The following is a 17,697-nucleotide window of genomic DNA, read 5'->3' as shown; positions in this document are numbered from 1 at the left end:
CAATCCATGTCAACATAGTTAGAGAACAGAAGGAGGACGACAATTCCACCAACCAGAAGAAAGTCAGTGGCCTGCCAAAAGGCTTGGAGTAAACTGGCAAGCCATAATGGACTGCAACACAGGCAACACTGACCCGGCAGCACTGGAGCTCCATGGTGAATGGCTCCGGCACTGCAGTCAGGTCCATGCTGGATGGCCAATGGATTCGAGGTAAGACTTTGTGCAGGGATTGTTTTGGTACCTGAGGGAAGATGTTTCCACCAATTTAAAAACTGATTGCCAGCTTGCCTATGCCAACACACAACTAGCTGGCTGCCGATTTCAATGTGTGCCCCTCCTATATATTAGTGAGGGGAGCTGAGTGACAGGTTAGAAGCTAGTGGGCTACTCACTTAACCTATATACTTTTCCTCCCCCATTTCTGCTGAAAATAAACCCTGTGGGGTGATGTGATATTCAGCCAATACAATCTGAACAACCATGCAAATTTGTCAGTTTACAATTATGTAACATCCTGTTCTAAACTAGGAAGCTCATTTGGGAGCTACATTAACTAGCTCTTTGCTGAATTATATTTACACTCTTGCTGATTTGTTTTGCAATGTTTAAGTTAATAAAGTTGTGATCAGTTCAGCTATTTCTGAAAACTTTAGGAAATGTTTCAAAAGTTCTCATGTAGGCTGAATTTAAGTTTGACGGAAGCACCAAATCAGTGTGCTGTGCTGCCTAACCAGTTACCTGTTCAATTCAGTGAAATTAAACAAACCAGATGACCAAAACTGCTGCTTAACAAATTCATCAAATATTTAAAACTTTCTTATGAATTGGTGACCACTTATGAGGTAACTGTGGTAACATATCTTCAAAATCTATAGTTTGTGTTTTGGTGGACAGATTTCACTGAATAGAATTTTCAATTACATGTAGTGATGTGAGCATTTGATATTGGGGGGGGGGCAGTGAGTGATGAAATTCGAAAGCAGTCTATTTAGCCCACACTGACCCTCCAAAGAGCATCCCATCCAGACGTACCGCCTATCCTCTCCCTGTAACTCTACTTTTCCCATGGCTAATCCTCCTATACTGTGCATTAATAGCAGTTGATAACATGAAAACATTTTGAGGTATCACTTTATATTATGAAGTTGGCAGGATGCAGTTATCCATGCAGAACAAATAAAAACTTCCTTCTACTCTGATAAGAAGATGTTTTAAGTTTTAAAATAAATGCATTTATACTTGCACATTGGTCCATTTATCAAATGTTTGCACTCTGCTTGATTGAGACAGTAATGCATTTCGCAGGGAGATTGGCAAATCACTCCATTCTGATCATCCCACAGGACCTTGTAACCAGCAAATTCAGTATTGTTGCAGTTGAAATGTGGCAGTAGACTTTCATATGATACTGTAATAAGGACAAAAATCAATCATTTTTTTCGTCAAAGGTGTCCATTCAAGTGTTATCTTCATGTTGTATTAGTGTGGATTTAAACGCTAATATGTAAAATACAAAACATGTGAAATATGTGTACAGAATTGGTCACTTTTATACTTTATGGAAATAAAGCAAAAGAAACAAGCTATGTTTTGCTTTTAGGATAAATGTCAGATATTGGAAAAATGATGAACAGCTTTATTAATCTATTGAATCTATATAGCTGCTCTTCTGGTATTTTTGTTGTTGTATATTTTATCGAGCATTCTTGATTTTCTTTAAAGAGGGAATCCACATAACAAATACAGTTTGATAAACTTGATGAAGTTATTTGACAATGTACTCTCAATGAACATTACATGTGTTTAATGTTCTGGACTTACTGCATTTTTTCTGGTGCCTGCTGGGCTTAAAGCCAACTTTAAATAAATCTTATATCAACTATCAAATGTTAAAATCTTGCACTTACATTTAATTATATCTTGAATATCTGCTTCTCTTAAATTTCCAAAAGTAACATTATCAGGATGTAGAGCACGAGTAAACCGTTGTTTGCCATTAAAAGCTTCCAAAATTGCACCATGTAATTCATTATTTAGGAAATCAATTACAGCCTTCTGTCCATTGTAACTGAATAACGACTCAACAGAAGTCATTACATTATTCCCCTGTGACCTGTTGGTAAGCAGCAGAGATAAATTCGTCAGCTTGTTTATATGTTACGACAGAATCATCGTATACTTTTACTATAGGAGGAAGCCATTTGGCTATTAAGCAGGTACCTGGCTCTCTGCAAGAGCAGTCCCATTCCCTGGCCTTCTCCTCATAGCCATGCAATATCTTTCCCTTCAGGTATGTATCCAACACCCCTTTGAAAGCCACACTTAAGTTGACTTCCAGCAGCCTTTCAGGCAGTGCTTTCACATTCTAAGCACCCATATGAAAAAAAAACTTATGTCACCTTTGATTCTTTTGCCACTTACTTTAAATCCCTTCTCAGGTGTGTGACCCTACTGCTAATAATTTTGCTTTATCTGTCGAAACCTCTCATGATGTTGAACACTCCCCTCGACAATCAAAAAACAATAATTTCTCCAATTTATCCATCTCTGATTTAGAGAGAGGGTGCGGAAACAGTTTGCAACAATAATTCCATTCACACAGCCTTCAAAAACATGGTGCCCAGAACTGCATGAAATGACACATCAATTCTGTCAATAGAAAGATTTAATTAAAAGGACCTGAGCATCAATCAGAAAGTCTGAACTAATGTGGAGTCCTGGGATTGCAGCAGTTGCAGGAATGCTGCTGTTTGGGGATCTCACTCTAGTCTGCAGGGCCTGCTGTAGAATCTGAGGTGCTGCACACAGTGATTTTTCCCAAGGACAGGAAGAAGAGGACACCATTTTCATATTTTCATCTGACAAAGGGGCAGCACACTGAAAGCTTATGATTTCAAATAAATCTGTTGGACTACAACCTGGTGTCATGTAACTTCTGACCATGGTCATGGAAGTAAGCAGAATGTGGAGACAGTGCAATATATGAATCCAGAACCTCAGGGGCATGGGAAAGGAAAGATGGCCAACACGTTCAGCTGCTAATCCCAATACAGTGACTATCCCACTACTCTCCTATACAACTTGTTAACAGATCAATACACCTTAGAAGTCCACTCCTTTTATCACTCTCTAACACATACTATAATAAATAGACAACACTTAAACTCACCCTCACCCTATACCTCACAATCATCCTCCATAAACATTGTCATTTGCTTATCTTCACATAATCTATTTATAGCACTAACAGTTCTCTGCTTTTTCTCCTTGCAGAACAGTGTACATAACTTCAGAAAGAGGCAGAGAAATGAAAAGTGATTGGGTATGAGAAAATTGGGATGAAAAGAAGAGTACTCTGGAATACCACCAGACTCGATGTTCATCATGGGATTTAGAGAGTTCCACTGTTCTTGCTGGTCCAAGAAAATATTTTTGACTTATCAGATAGAATCTAGACTGGGTAACCAGCAGCTCCTACTGGTCATATGTCTATATATCTAAAAGGCTTCCAGCTAAGTTAGGCAGGTATCCGAACAATCTGACTTTAAAACAATACTATAATCATATTAATATGAGAGGTTTTCACGGGATGTCCTGAGAGAAATAACCCCTGGAGATATAATAGACAAAACAAGACTTCTCCAAACCATCCAGGAAAGGCAAGAAATTCCGTTCTCAAGAATGGCAGCAAGGGACATGACAGTCTCGCCAAGGTGGCATGGACAGACGTAGCAGTGGCATCATGCCCATGGGGTCAACACTGGTACCTAGGTTCAGTGCAGGAAGAGGAGGAACTTCACAATAGTAAATAGCACTATCTACTCACTGAACCAACACTCCCAGAGGTATCACTCAGTCTAACAGTGCCAGTACAGAAGTCTACCAGCCTCAGTATCACATTGAATATATGCACTGAATGGGCAATAGTCACTTTATGCTGACAATTTTTTGTGTTGTAGAACAATGCAGTTGGTAATCTCTAAATGGGGAGAGTTCAGGACCTCAGCATGCTCATGACATTCTCAACAACCATTGCAATGGCACTCAATTCTTCTCTTTGTTTGTAAGCAGCATGTATTGTATGAGATATGGACCCTTACAATCAATTTTTCTGTGTTTCTGCTGAACTTTGTGTGTGTGTGTGTTTGGGGTGGGGTGGGGTGGGGGGAGGCTTGTAGGTGGTTGTGTTCCCATGTATGTGATGCCCTTGTCCTTCCAGATGGAAGTGATTTTGGAATTGAAAGGTGTTGTCTCATAATCTTTGGCAGGATTTCTGCAGTGCATCCTGTAGGTAGTACACACTGCTGTTGGAGGTAGAGGGAGTGGATGCTTGTGGAGTGATGTCAGTCAAGTAGGCTGCTTTGTCCTGGATGGTGTCAAGCTTATTGAGTGTTTCTAGACCTACACCCATCCAGGCAAGTGGGGAAAGTATTCCATCATACTCCTGGCTTATGTCTTGCAGATGGTGGATTGGCTTTGGGGAATCAGAAGGTTAGATAATTGCTGCAGTATTCCTAGCTTCTGACTTGCTCATGTAGCCACTGTAAGTATATGGTGAATCCAAGTCAGTTTCTGCTCAATGGCAACCCCAAGGATGCTGATAGTATGGGATTCAGTGATGGTAACAATATTGAATGTCAAGAGGCAATGGTTAGACTGCCTGTTATTGAAATGATAATTGCCTGACATTTATGTTACTCAGATATTACTTGTCACATTTCAGGCAAAGCCTGAATGTTGTCCATATTTTATTGCATTTGAATATAAATTACTTCAGTATCTGAGAAGCTGCAGATAGTGCTGAACATTGTGCAAACATGAGCGAGCATCCGGACTTTTGACCTTATGATGGAGGGAGGATCAGTGATGAAGTGGTTAAAGATGATTGGGCTGAGGGCACCACCCTAAGAAACTCTTGCAGAGATGCCCTACAGCTGAGATGACTTCACCTCCAAAACCACAAACATCTTCCTTTTTGCCAGGTATGACTCCAACCAATGGAGAGTAATATTTATTTCACAGTACTTACTTTATGGTTTTAAAATAAATATATTTTTATTGTAACTTAAACTGTACCAACCAGAAAAGAATTTTCGGATTCTCAGCAAAGTGTGGCACATTTTGGAGAAAACCAAGGACCTAAGGAATTTAAAGGAATCATTAGTTAAATCTTCATCTTCATGGTAAATCTTAGAACATAATGATTTTCTGAACTACCAGGTAAACTAATACTGGAATTTCATTTTTTATCATAATCTTTTGCATATTTCCTCAGCAATAATTCTTCTTTAAGATCATGCAATAATTCTTTTGAAAAAGAAATGTTTAAAAACAAAATCAGCCACAACAACGCATACATTGCCTTGTGTAGTGGCAGTGCAGTCTGTGCACTATGTGGTGCATACTCAACCAAGTAACTACCTGAGAAAATATAAACACTTTCTTGTTCTCCTGTTTCATTGGAAAATACAGAATAGTAGCTTTTGACTTTTAGGCTGACCAGCTAAGCCAAGGTTTTGGGCCTGAACTTTCTTTGAGGTCAACTGGCAAATTTTGGGCCAGAGTGAAATTGTTTGGTGGGGACACTGGTCAAAAGTGCAGTCTCAATGTTTTCCTAACTAATTCAACTGTATTATGACTCAGTGAACGTGAGAACATAAGAAATAGGAGTAATACTGAAGTTTGGGGGTTCTGCCATTCTATAAAAGGTAATAGCTAATATGTCCAAGGCCTCAACTCCTCTTTTGTGTCTGCTTACTATAGCCTTCAACTACCCGATATTTAAAAAATCTATCTACCCCCCCGCCCCCCGCCTTAAATACTTTCAGTGATCTAACCTTCATGACTCTCTGGGATAGAGAATTTCCGGGAGAAGGAATTCCGTCACATCTCAGTTTTAAATGAATTTAAATATATTTTTAAATGAATTTCCTTATGGCAGTTAGATCACCGAAAGTATTTGGAAAGGAGGTTTTTGAAATATCGGGGAATTGAGGGCTATGTTGTGCTGGCATGAAAAAGGAGTTGTGACCTGGGACAGATCAGCCATCACCTTGTTGAATTGTATGGTTGGCGTAAAGGAGCCAAATGGCCAATTCCCGCTCATATTTCTTATTTTCTTATCTCTGCTCACTTGATCATAACTAAATATAAGAATTTATTGCCTCAGAGCAATTTACATGTCCATGATCTGTTAAATCACCATTGGTTTTCACTATTGCAAACAATAGTCAATCAGATCATACCCTTCTTGCAGTGAGAGTACTCAGAGTCCCGTAGTCTGTGCTGCTTGTGTTTCTTAAGACATTCACATCAACATTCGGTAGGGTCAATGTAATATTAACAGATCTCTTTGGAAGAGCTGAAACAAGAAGCAAAAACATAGTTTCTCAATTGGGATGCGTAAATGCTACTCTAAGTCAAGGAAGAAAATTCTGAAAGCTGACATTTTACTCCTGGTTGTACGCTCCAAATGCAAACTACCTTCAGGAAAGGGAAATGTTTTTAAAAAATGCATTCTCAGGATGTGGGTGTGGCTGCTCAAGTCATTATTCATTGTCTATCCCGAATTGTCCAGAGGTCAGTTTGGAGTCAACCACATTCTGTTGGTCTGGAGTTGCATGTAGGCTAGATGAGGTAAGGATAACCGTTTCCTTCCCTGAAATTCCTACCATTTGCCATGGTGGGATTCAAACTCTGGTCCCCAGAACATTTCTTGGGTCTCCAAAATAATAGTCCAGTGATAATACCGTTTGGCTACTTGCTATTATACTGGTCTGGTCCAATTTTCAAATTCTGAGCAACACCATTGTAAGATAATGGTGACATTTAGCATCTCATGACCAGAATTTCAGAAAGGTGAAATTGAATCCTCAATGGCTATAAGTACATTAAATGCCATTAAAGAATGATACATTAAGCCTTTTAACTCCTTGCTACATTTAAACCAATTACTGTGTTTGTCCATGAAAGAATCATGATAAAAACCAAAAGAACTGCCGATGCTGTAAATCAGAAACAAAAATGAAATTGCAGATAAAGTTCAGCAGGTCTGGCAGCATTTTAGAATTCTTACAGTGTGGAAGCAGGCCATTTAGCCCATCAGGTCCATACCAACCCTCCAAATAGCATTCCACCCAGACCCACTTCAACCCTATTTCTGCTTTTCCCATGGATAATTCACTTAACCTGATTTGGAGATGCTGGTGTTGGACTGGGGTGTACAAAGTTAAAAATCACACAACACCAGGTTATAGTACAACATGTCTAATTGGAAGCACACTAGCTTTCAGAGCAACAATTAAACCTGTTGGACTATAACCTGGTGGTGTGTGATTTTTCACATAACCTGCACATCTTTGGACTGCGGAATGAAACTGGAGTAACTGCAGGAAACCCACGCAAACACAGAGAGAATGTGCAAACTCCAGATTGATAGTCGCCCGAGGGTGGAATCAAACCTGGGTCCCTGGCGCTGTGAGGCAGCAGTGCTAACCACTGAGCCACTGAGCCACTATCCTTGGTGAACAGAAATCAGAGTTAACATTTTGGGTGGAGTGGTCCTTCCTCAGAACTGTTGGTAGCTAGGAAACTGCTGGTTTATACGCAAAAAATAGAGTGGGGGGAGGGGGCAAGGAGTAAATATTAGGTGGAGATAAAGTCCAAAGAGAGAGAAGAACAGTTGGACAGATAAAATAATAGATAACAATTTAGCTTGGAGGGTGAATAAATGTAAATTAGGATTGTTAATGGCTAACAATGGGTTATATGTAATAGCAGACTATGTGATAACAAGGCCTGGAGTGTGGGAGTTGAGGTAAGGACATGGGAGAGTTCAAGCCCTAAAGTTTGTAAACTTGATGTCAAGTCTAGAGGGCTGCAGTGTCCCCAACCAGAAAATGAGGTGCTGTCCTTCCAGCTAACGCTGAACTCACTGGAGCACTGCAGTAAGCCTGAGAGAGAGATGTTGGCCAGGGAACAGGGTGGTGTGTTGAAGTATTCCTGATGAAGGGCTTTTGCCCGAAATGTCGATTTTACTGCTCCTCGGATGCTGCCTGAACTGCTGTGCTTTTCCAGCACCACTCTAATCTAGACTCTGGTTTCCAGCATCTGCATTCCTTGTTTTTACCAGATGTGTTGAAGTAGCAGGCAACTGGACGTTTAGGGTGTTTTTTGCTGATAGAATGTAGGTGTTCTGTGAAGCAGACATCCAGTCTACGCTTTGTTTCCCCAATGTAGAGGAGACTACATTGTGAGCAACAAATGCAATAGACTAGATTGTGTGAAGTGCAGGCAAAGTGCTACTTCACTTGGAAGGTATGCTTGGGCTCTTGGGTACTGAGGGGTGAGGAACTAAATGGACATATGTAACACCTTCTGCAGTTGCAGGGGAAGGTGCCAAGGGGCTGCAGTGGGGTGTTGGGAGTAAAGAAGGGATGGACCAGAGTGTCCCAGAGGGAACAGTGCCTGCAGAAATCTGACAAGGAAGGGGAAAAGAATATGTTTCTGGTGGTGACATCTCGCTGCATGTGGCAGAAATGGTGGCTAATAATCCTCTGGATGTGGATGTTGGTGGGATGAAGCATAGACTGGATGACTACTTCACAGAAACCTATGTTCTATCACTAAAAACATTCTAAGCTTCCAGTCGCCTGCCATTTCAACACACCACCCTTAACCTCTGGCCAACATCTCTGCAGTATTCCAGCAAAGAATATTGATTGTTTTTGAAAAGTATTTAATTGGCATTGATATCACTTTGGGTACTTGGGAAATATGCTTTCATAAAGGCAAATTCTTCATTCTATTATCAGTTGAATTTCATAAACTTTATTCTTTCATTCATGGACTTGGGCATCACTGGTATGGTCCACTTTTGCTGCCCATTTTGTACTCCCCTTGAACTGAGTGAATATTTATCCCATTTCAGATGGCAGTTAAGAGTCAACCACATTGCTGGCACAAGACAAGTATTTGACTCATATTTTAAAACAGCATGAGAACAATCCTATTACTTGTGTTTAAAATTATTGAATAGTAATGAAATGGAATGACAAACTTCTGAAGTTACAGTATATCAGATATTTGAACATACTTGACAGAGGTTGTGCTATGAATTGCTGTTCTGGATCTGTGCATCGCTCTCCTTTGTACTGACTTGGACACTGGCACAATGGTTTGCAGTTATCAGCAGGGTCTGGTAGACAGGTTCCTCCATTGTTGCAGAATGAGGAAGGACAAGTGAAATTGGAACATGGACCCGCAAGACAGGTGGTACCATTTCCTAAAGTTCGATAATAAAAAGAACGCATATTAGGATTTTATATAGGCAGATGTCTGGAATAAAAATAAATGCTTGTACAGTTAACATCTACTTAATAATTAATTACTTTAGCTTTAATGTGAATATATTTTTGATTGGTTTCTCAGTTTCCACCAAATATTACATCCAGGAGGTGCATCACATTTGGTGGAAGAGATGCAACTTACCCACATGCAAACGGCTTTCGTTTGAAGTGATGACAGCCAAGTCTCACAGGAATTCAACAACATGATAATGTATTTCATATACGTTGCTACTCAATACCAGCATCAAGCATTTGCAAGTCAGGTATTAGTTTTCATCATTGTGATGGTTAGTGGATATTGGGAATAGTCTTGGTTTTGCATGACTACTTCCAGAAATACTAGCTCTTGAGGATTGATCTTTATTGCCAGAGGTCTGGGTGCTGGCTGCAGTTGGGCTCTGCACCGAGCCATAGGATGCTGCAGGATGACCCGTTGCCTAGAATTGAAGGAGAAATAGAAGGTTGGAGTTTAGAAATGGAATGTTTACTGTTAATTTTCTTATGTTCTTTAAACATCATCATGGGCAGCTTTGTCCACAATTAGCATCATACCGTCAGTAGTTTATTGAAGAATCCAGCAATTTCAATGATTTCCAACACTTGGAAATAACAATAATTGATCATTTCCAAGTCAATGAAGATGGAACTTAAATTGATGATAAAACATCCACAAATTTAATTCTTCAGTTACATGTTAATAATCCTATTTGGCTAATTGTCCTGGGAATTAGACTGAACGAGAGTCTATGAGGCAACGTAGAGTTTTGTAGAATGCCATTAATGCAATATCCCTGAGGGATTTGTCAGTCTCTGCCAGCACCTGGAATTTTAGCGCAGTGATGTACTTTACCTTCTGTCATTGTATCTCTTTACATATATTTCCCCCTCTCTCACAACACGCAATCTCTCCTGGATTTTGTTATTTTTCTGAGTATCATGTAAGCCATAAACTGGTAAACCCTCTCCTCAATAATTACACAACAGGTATTGTGGAAATTCACAGTGAATGTTTGTTCAAATTTGATTAGTTTTTAACGGAGGTGATCAAGAGCAAGCTGTCAATCACAGACTGGCAGCTCTGACTGATTGGGCCATGGAACCGTGGTGGCTGTGAAATGTAATAGTTCAATCAGATCTTCTTCCTGTAATATTTCCTGGGTAACCATCCATGTAAAGAGTCAGATCCCTCCAAATCTCTGACTTTACCTCAGAATAGGACATCTTTTCAGTGGGTTCTGGAGATGGGGAAATTGCTCATTGGAAGTTTAAATTTCCGTGGGAATTTTGAATAGTCAGTGGGTTGAGACTTGTGAGGGCTCAAAGTGCACCTCTGTCGGGTGCACCCAGTCTCCAACCAGCTACAGATTAGAAGATCAAGGCCAGTGGCTGTGAATATTGACAGTTCCATATGCATTCCTTTTGCAGAGTCTCACTCACTGAGTATCTCTTCAGTCATTGGTAAACTACTTGTCACTCTGATTTATCTGCAGCATTGCCACAGGTGATAAACTAAATATTCATGAATTGATTTGCAATTTGCAGAAGAAAATCAAATAATATCTGCAATATATTTTAGATTGGTTAGTCCCAAGGCCTGGTTTAAATTAAATCTGAGTTTTTCATTTGTAAGAGCATATTACAGCAGATTGGACTGATTGCTATGTTACCTGTGAATCCTTCTTTACACGAGCAGCTAAAACTCCCTGCTGTGTTAGTGCAGTCAGCATTGGGTGAACATGGTGAACTGTCACATGGATTAATGATGCTGCAGGATGACCCGTTGCCTAGAATTGAAGGAGAAATAGAAGGTTGGAGTTTAGAAATGGAATGTTTACTGTTAATTTTCTTATGTTCTTTAAACATCATCATGGGCAGCTTTGTCCACAATTAGCATCATACCGTCAGTAGTTTATTGAAGAATCCAGCAATTTCAATGATTTCCAACACTTGGAAATAACAATAATTGATCATTTCCAAGTCAATGAAGATGGAACTTAAATTGATGATAAAACATCCACAAATTTAATTCTTCAGTTACATGTTAATAATCCTATTTGGCTAATTGTCCTGGGAATTAGACTGAACGAGAGTCTATGAGGCAACGTAGAGTTTTGTAGAATGCCATTAATGCAATATCCCTGAGGGATTTGTCAGTCTCTGCCAGCACCTGGAATTTTAGCGCAGTGATGTACTTTACCTTCTGTCATTGTATCTCTTTACATATATTTCCCCCTCTCTCACAACACGCAATCTCTCCTGGATTTTGTTATTTTTCTGAGTATCATGTAAGCCATAAACTGGTAAACCCTCTCCTCAATAATTACACAACAGGTATTGTGGAAATTCACAGTGAATGTTTGTTCAAATTTGATTAGTTTTTAACGGAGGTGATCAAGAGCAAGCTGTCAATCACAGACTGGCAGCTCTGACTGATTGGGCCATGGAACCGTGGTGGCTGTGAAATGTAATAGTTCAATCAGATCTTCTTCCTGTAATATTTCCTGGGTAACCATCCATGTAAAGAGTCAGATCCCTCCAAATCTCTGACTTTACCTCAGAATAGGACATCTTTTCAGTGGGTTCTGGAGATGGGGAAATTGCTCATTGGAAGTTTAAATTTCCGTGGGAATTTTGAATAGTCAGTGGGTTGAGACTTGTGAGGGCTCAAAGTGCACCTCTGTCGGGTGCACCCAGTCTCCAACCAGCTACAGATTAGAAGATCAAGGCCAGTGGCTGTGAATATTGACAGTTCCATATGCATTCCTTTTGCAGAGTCTCACTCACTGAGTATCTCTTCAGTCATTGGTAAACTACTTGTCACTCTGATTTATCTGCAGCATTGCCACAGGTGATAAACTAAATATTCATGAATTGATTTGCAATTTGCAGAAGAAAATCAAATAATATCTGCAATATATTTTAGATTGGCTAATCACAAGGTCTGGTTTAAATTAAATCTGAGTGGTTCATTTGAAAGAGCATACTATAGCAGATTGGACTAGTTGCTATGTTACCTGTGAATCCTTCTTTACACGAGCAGCTAAAACTCCCTGCTGTGTTAGTGCAGTCAGCATTGGGTGAACATGGTGAACTGTCACATGGATTAATGATGCTGCAGGATGACCCGTTGCCTAGAATTGAAGGAGAAATAGAAGGTTGGAGTTTAGAAATGGAATGTTTACTGTTAATTTTCTTATGTTCTTTAAACATCATCATGGGCAGCTTTGTCCACAATTAGCATCATACCGTCAGTAGTTTATTGAAGAATCCAGCAATTTCAATGATTTCCAACACTTGGAAATAACAATAATTGATCATTTCCAAGTCAATGAAGATGGAACTTAAATTGATGATAAAACATCCACAAATTTAATTCTTCAGTTACATGTTAATAATCCTATTTGGCTAATTGTCCTGGGAATTAGACTGAACGAGAGTCTATGAGGCAACGTAGAGTTTTGTAGAATGCCATTAATGCAATATCCCTGAGGGATTTGTCAGTCTCTGCCAGCACCTGGAATTTTAGCGCAGTGATGTACTTTACCTTCTGTCATTGTATCTCTTTACATATATTTCCCCCTCTCTCACAACACGCAATCTCTCCTGGATTTTGTTATTTTTCTGAGTATCTTGTAAGCCATAAACTGGTAAACCCTCTCCTCAATAATTACACAACAGGCATTGTGGAAATTCACAGTGAATGTTTGTTCAAATTTGATTAGTTTTTAACGGAGGTGATCAAGAGCAAGCTGTCAATCACAGACTGGCAGCTCTGACTGATTGGGCCATGGAACCGTGGTGGCTGTGAAATGTAATAGTTCAATCAGATCTTCTTCCTGTAATATTTCCTGGGTAACCATCCATGTAAAGAGTCAGATCCCTCCAAATCTCTGACTTTACCTCAGAATAGGACATCTTTTCAGTGGGTTCTGGAGATGGGGAAATTGCTCATTGGAAGTTTAAATTTCCGTGGGAATTTTGAATAGTCAGTGGGTTGAGACTTGTGAGGGCTCAAAGTGCACCTCTGTTGGGTGCATCCAGTCTCCAATCAGCTACAGATTAAAAGATCAAGGCCAGTGGCTGTGAATATTGACAGTTCTATATGCATTCCTTTTGCAGAGTCTCACTCACTGAGTATCTCTTCAGTCATTGGTAAACTACTTGTCACTCTGATTTATCTGCAGCATTGCCACAGGAGATAAACTAAATATTCATGAATTGATTTGCAATTTGCAGAAGAAAATCAAGTAATATCTGCAATATATTTTAGATTGGCTAGTCCCAAGGCCTGGTTTAAATTAAATCTGAGTTTTTCATTTGAAAGAGCATATTACAGCAGATTGGACTGGTTGCTATGTTACCTGTGAATCCTTCTTTACACGTGCAGCTGAAATTCCCTGTTGTGTTAGTGCAGTCAGCATTGGGTGAACATGGTGAACTGTCACATGGATTAATGACGATGCAGGATGACCCGTTGCCTAGAATTGAAGTAGAAATAGAAGTTTGGAGTTTAGAAATGGAATGTTTACCGTTAATTTTCTTATGTTCTTTAAACATCATTGTGGGCAGCTTTGTCCACAATTAGCATGACTGAAGCCAAACCCAAATCCATGAATTCCATCCACACTTCTTGTTGCTGCAGAAAGCCTACTAACGTCAAAAAGCTTTCCACCCTGATAATATTCTCTTCCAACCTCTTCTATCAGACAGAAGGTACAGAAGCTTGAACACATGCACCAACAAGGATGACGAACAGCCTCTTCCCTGATGTTATTAGACTGCTAAACGAACATCTTGAATTTCAAATGTAATATTGACCTTGCTTTTGTGCACCTCTTGTGCAACCGTAACCTTGTATGCCTTGCTCTCTCTGAGCAATCTATGATCTGTATGTCCTTGTTTGCTATGACCTATCTGCACTGCTCACAGAACAAAACTTTTCACTATACTTAGATACATGACAACAATAAAGTAAATCAAATTTTCTTTGATATCACATATGCCATAAACTGACAGGACCCTCTTCTCTAAAATTACACTCCAGATATTGTGGAAATTTGCAGTGAATGTTTGTATCAATTTGGCTGCTATTTAATGGATGTCATCAAGAGCAAACAATCAATCAGAGGCTGACAGCTGTGATGGCTCCGGCCGTGGAGCTGTGGTGGCTGCTGATGGTTTGATGGAACAGGACTCTCACAGGCCACTCCTTCTCAATGTTCGGTCCCTCGATCAGGCACTAAGTGGCTTACAAAAAGTAATCCAATCCATTATCACTGGAAGCCAAAATTAAGCTGCAAGATTTTTTATTTGACACTCTGAAATGGCAACAGGCTTGTTTGCTGCAAGATTAATTGGCCACTTAAAGTTCTGAATGTGAATGGGTGTATTTTCAGTTAGGAGTCCATGAGTGGTCTTGCATCTGGTTGTAATACTGACAGAGGTGAGTAGGTCGTGTGGTGTCCATTGCCACTCTCCCACATGACTAAATGACCCCCCCTAGCAAGGTGAGATTGGGTAATGCATTAGGTTTCCCTCTATTGTGTCACTGAGGTAGTTATTAATTAGTTTGTTTTGTGAAGAATGATAGAGACACGTTCAGGTCTGTATTCAATGGATAGATTTAATTTTGCTATTGTTAATGATGTCATTTTGAAAATGTTTTGCATTCTATAAAATTTAAATTTTGCATTTGGAAACACTAATAAAAAACCTTTGATCGAGTCATAAAGATATACAGCACAGAGACAGAGCCTTCGGTCCAGCTCGTCCATGCCGACCAGATATCCCAACCTTATCTAGTCCCATTTGCCAGCACTTGGTCCATATCCCTCAAAGCTGTTCCTATTCATATACCCATCCAAATGCCTCTTAAATGTTGCAATTGTACCAGCCGCCGCCACTTCCTCTGGCAGCTCATTCCATACACGTACCACCCTCTGCGTGAAAGACTTGCCACTTAGGTCCCTTTTATATCTTTCCTCTCTCACCCTAAACCTATGCCGTCTAGTTTTGCACTCCCCCATCCAAGGGAAAAGACTTTGTCTCTTTATCCTATCCATGTGCCTCTTGATTTTATAAACCTCTATGAGGTCACCCGTCAGCCTTCGAAGCTCCAGGGAAAACAGCCCCACCCAATCAGCCTCTCCCTATAGCTCAAATCCTCCAACCTTGGCAACATCCTTGTAAATCTTTTCTGAACCCTTTTAAATTTCACAATATCCTTCCGATAGGAAGGAGACCAGAACTGAATGCAATATTCCAAGAGTGGCCTAACCAACGTCCTATACAGCCGCAACATGACCTCCCAACTCCTGTACTCGATGCTCTGACCAACAAAGGAAAGCATACCAAACGCCTTCTTCACTATCCTATCTGCCTGCGACTCTACATTCAATGAGCTATAAACCTGCAATCCAAGGTCGAGCGCAGCAGGTCAGGCAGTATCCAGGGAACAGGAGAATCGATGTTTCGGGCATAAGCCCTTCTTCAGGAAGGGCTTATGCCCGAAACGTCGATTCTCCTGTTCCCTGGATGCTGCCTGACCTGCTGCGCTTTTCCAGCAACACATTTTCAGCTCTGATCTCCAGCATCTGCAGACCTCACTTTCTCCTGCAATCCAAGGTCCCTTTGTTCAGCAACACTCCCTTGGACCTTGCCATGAAGTGTGTAATTCCTGCTAAGAATTGCTTTCCCAAAATGCAGCACCTCACATTTATCTAAATTAAACTCCATCTGCCATACCTTAGCCCATTGACCCAACTGATCAAGATCCTATTGTAATCTGAGGTAATCTTTTTCGCTGTCCGCTATACCTCCAATTGTGGTGTCATCTGCAAACTTACTAATTATATCTCCTATGTTCACATTCAAATCATTTATATAAATGACGAAAAGTAGTGGACCCAGCACCAATCCTTATGGCACTCCACTGGTCACAGGCCTCCAGTCTGAAAAACAACCCTCCACCACTCTCTGTCTTCTCCCTTCGAGCCAGTTCTGTATCCAAATAGCTAGTTCTCCCTATATTCCATGTGATCTAACCTTGCTCACCAGTATCCCATGGGGAACCTTGTTGAACAACTTACTGAAGTCTATATAAATCACGTCCACTGCCCTCCTCAATCCTCTTTGTTACTTCTTCAAAAAACTCAATCAAGTTGATGGGTGTCTTTAAGAATTAGCTTTTCCTTGAGTTATTTTACTTCTAATGAAATGCTGGAAGAATAGATTTGCAAATTATTTATTCGCCTGGACAAAATAAGCTTTTAAATGGAGTCATCCAATCAGTTAATTGGAGATACTCGGGGAAAATTTGACTTTGATTGGAATAGCAAATTGTTTCATGAAAAAGAAAGACCTACACATATGATTTAATGTGTTTTCTTCATATTTTGCCAAGAAATTTGTGACTTAAAAAATAGCAGAGCTGAAAACTTGATGAATTTACTAAGATTTGTTTAAGGAATCTAAGTAATTGTACAAAAATCCGATTATGTCATTACACTGTATAATTTGGTTTCCCATACCTGAAAATCCTGAGTTGCAGACACAGTTATAACTTTGCACGATATTGGTGCATGTTGCATTTGGAGAACAGGAGTTTTCACTCGTACACTCATCTATGTCTGTTAGGAAATATGCAGGAAGTTACCTGAGATATATATATATATAGATATACACATTTTGCATAACCTTTGTGAAATATGACCTTTAGAAGTGTGTTACCAGTGCAACGTATGCCATTTCCTGTCAATCCCCTGGGACAGGACTCACAACCGGAAGAGGAACAGTTTCCCCCTGAGAAACAGCTAACTGTCTGACACACGTCAATTTCATTTTCACAGTTGGTACCAGTAAAGTTAGTGGTACAGTTACAAGCAGCTTTCTGTAGAAAAGCAATGGACAATACTTTTGGTTAGTGATGAATGTTCTTCATGAGGAAATGGAGGGTTAAACAGTTTAAAATTATATTAAGCAAAGATTTATGAGAAAGCACAACTTCTTTCATTATGTTGCGTTATTGTACTAAATGGAGCAATTCAGAACAGAAATGGTATAGGAACAAAGGAAGAACAGAAGTAAGCAACTTAATCCCTTTAGCTGAAAATGTGTTGCTGGAAAAGCACAGCAGGTCAGGCAGCATCCAAGGAGCAGGAGAATCGGCGTTTCAGGCGTGAGCCCTTCTTCAGGAATGAGGAGAGTGTGCCAAGCAGGCTAAGATAAAAGGTAGGGAGGAGGGACTTGGGGGAGGGGCGTTGGAAATGCGATAGGTGGAAGGAGGTTAAGATGAAGGTGATAGGCCGGAGTGGGGGTGGGGGCGGAGAGGTCAGGAAGAAGATTGCAGGTT

At 40.1% G+C, this 17,697-nt stretch overlaps 1 protein-coding gene across 3 annotated transcripts in view; it reads right to left on the bottom strand.

The window, feature by feature from the left end:
- LOC122556038 (mucin-4-like) overlaps positions 1-17,697 on the bottom strand; it is a 39,229-nt gene that overhangs the window by 6,243 nt on the left and 15,289 nt on the right. The window contains exons 8-17 of one of the 3 annotated variants that reach the window (XM_043702423.1): positions 17,076-17,235; positions 16,877-16,975; positions 13,709-13,825; positions 12,362-12,478; positions 11,015-11,131; positions 9,095-9,283; positions 6,246-6,361; positions 5,081-5,139; positions 1,908-2,113; positions 1,240-1,408 (exon numbers count right to left, since the gene is read on the bottom strand). In XM_043702423.1, coding sequence (XP_043558358.1) covers positions 1,240-1,408; positions 1,908-2,113; positions 5,081-5,139; positions 6,246-6,361; positions 9,095-9,283; positions 11,015-11,131; positions 12,362-12,478; positions 13,709-13,825; positions 16,877-16,975; positions 17,076-17,235 — 1,349 coding nt within the window. The remainder of the gene's footprint in view (positions 1-1,239; positions 1,409-1,907; positions 2,114-5,080; positions 5,140-6,245; positions 6,362-9,094; positions 9,284-11,014; positions 11,132-12,361; positions 12,479-13,708; positions 13,826-16,876; positions 16,976-17,075; positions 17,236-17,697) is intronic. The other 2 variants (XM_043702424.1, XM_043702425.1) reach the window with 2 other exon arrangements.

Source organism: Chiloscyllium plagiosum, chromosome 13 (genome assembly GCF_004010195.1).
Source record: "Chiloscyllium plagiosum isolate BGI_BamShark_2017 chromosome 13, ASM401019v2, whole genome shotgun sequence".
Taxonomy (NCBI): Eukaryota; Metazoa; Chordata; class Chondrichthyes; order Orectolobiformes; family Hemiscylliidae; genus Chiloscyllium; species Chiloscyllium plagiosum.
This window is presented reverse-complemented; position numbering and strand designations above follow the sequence as displayed.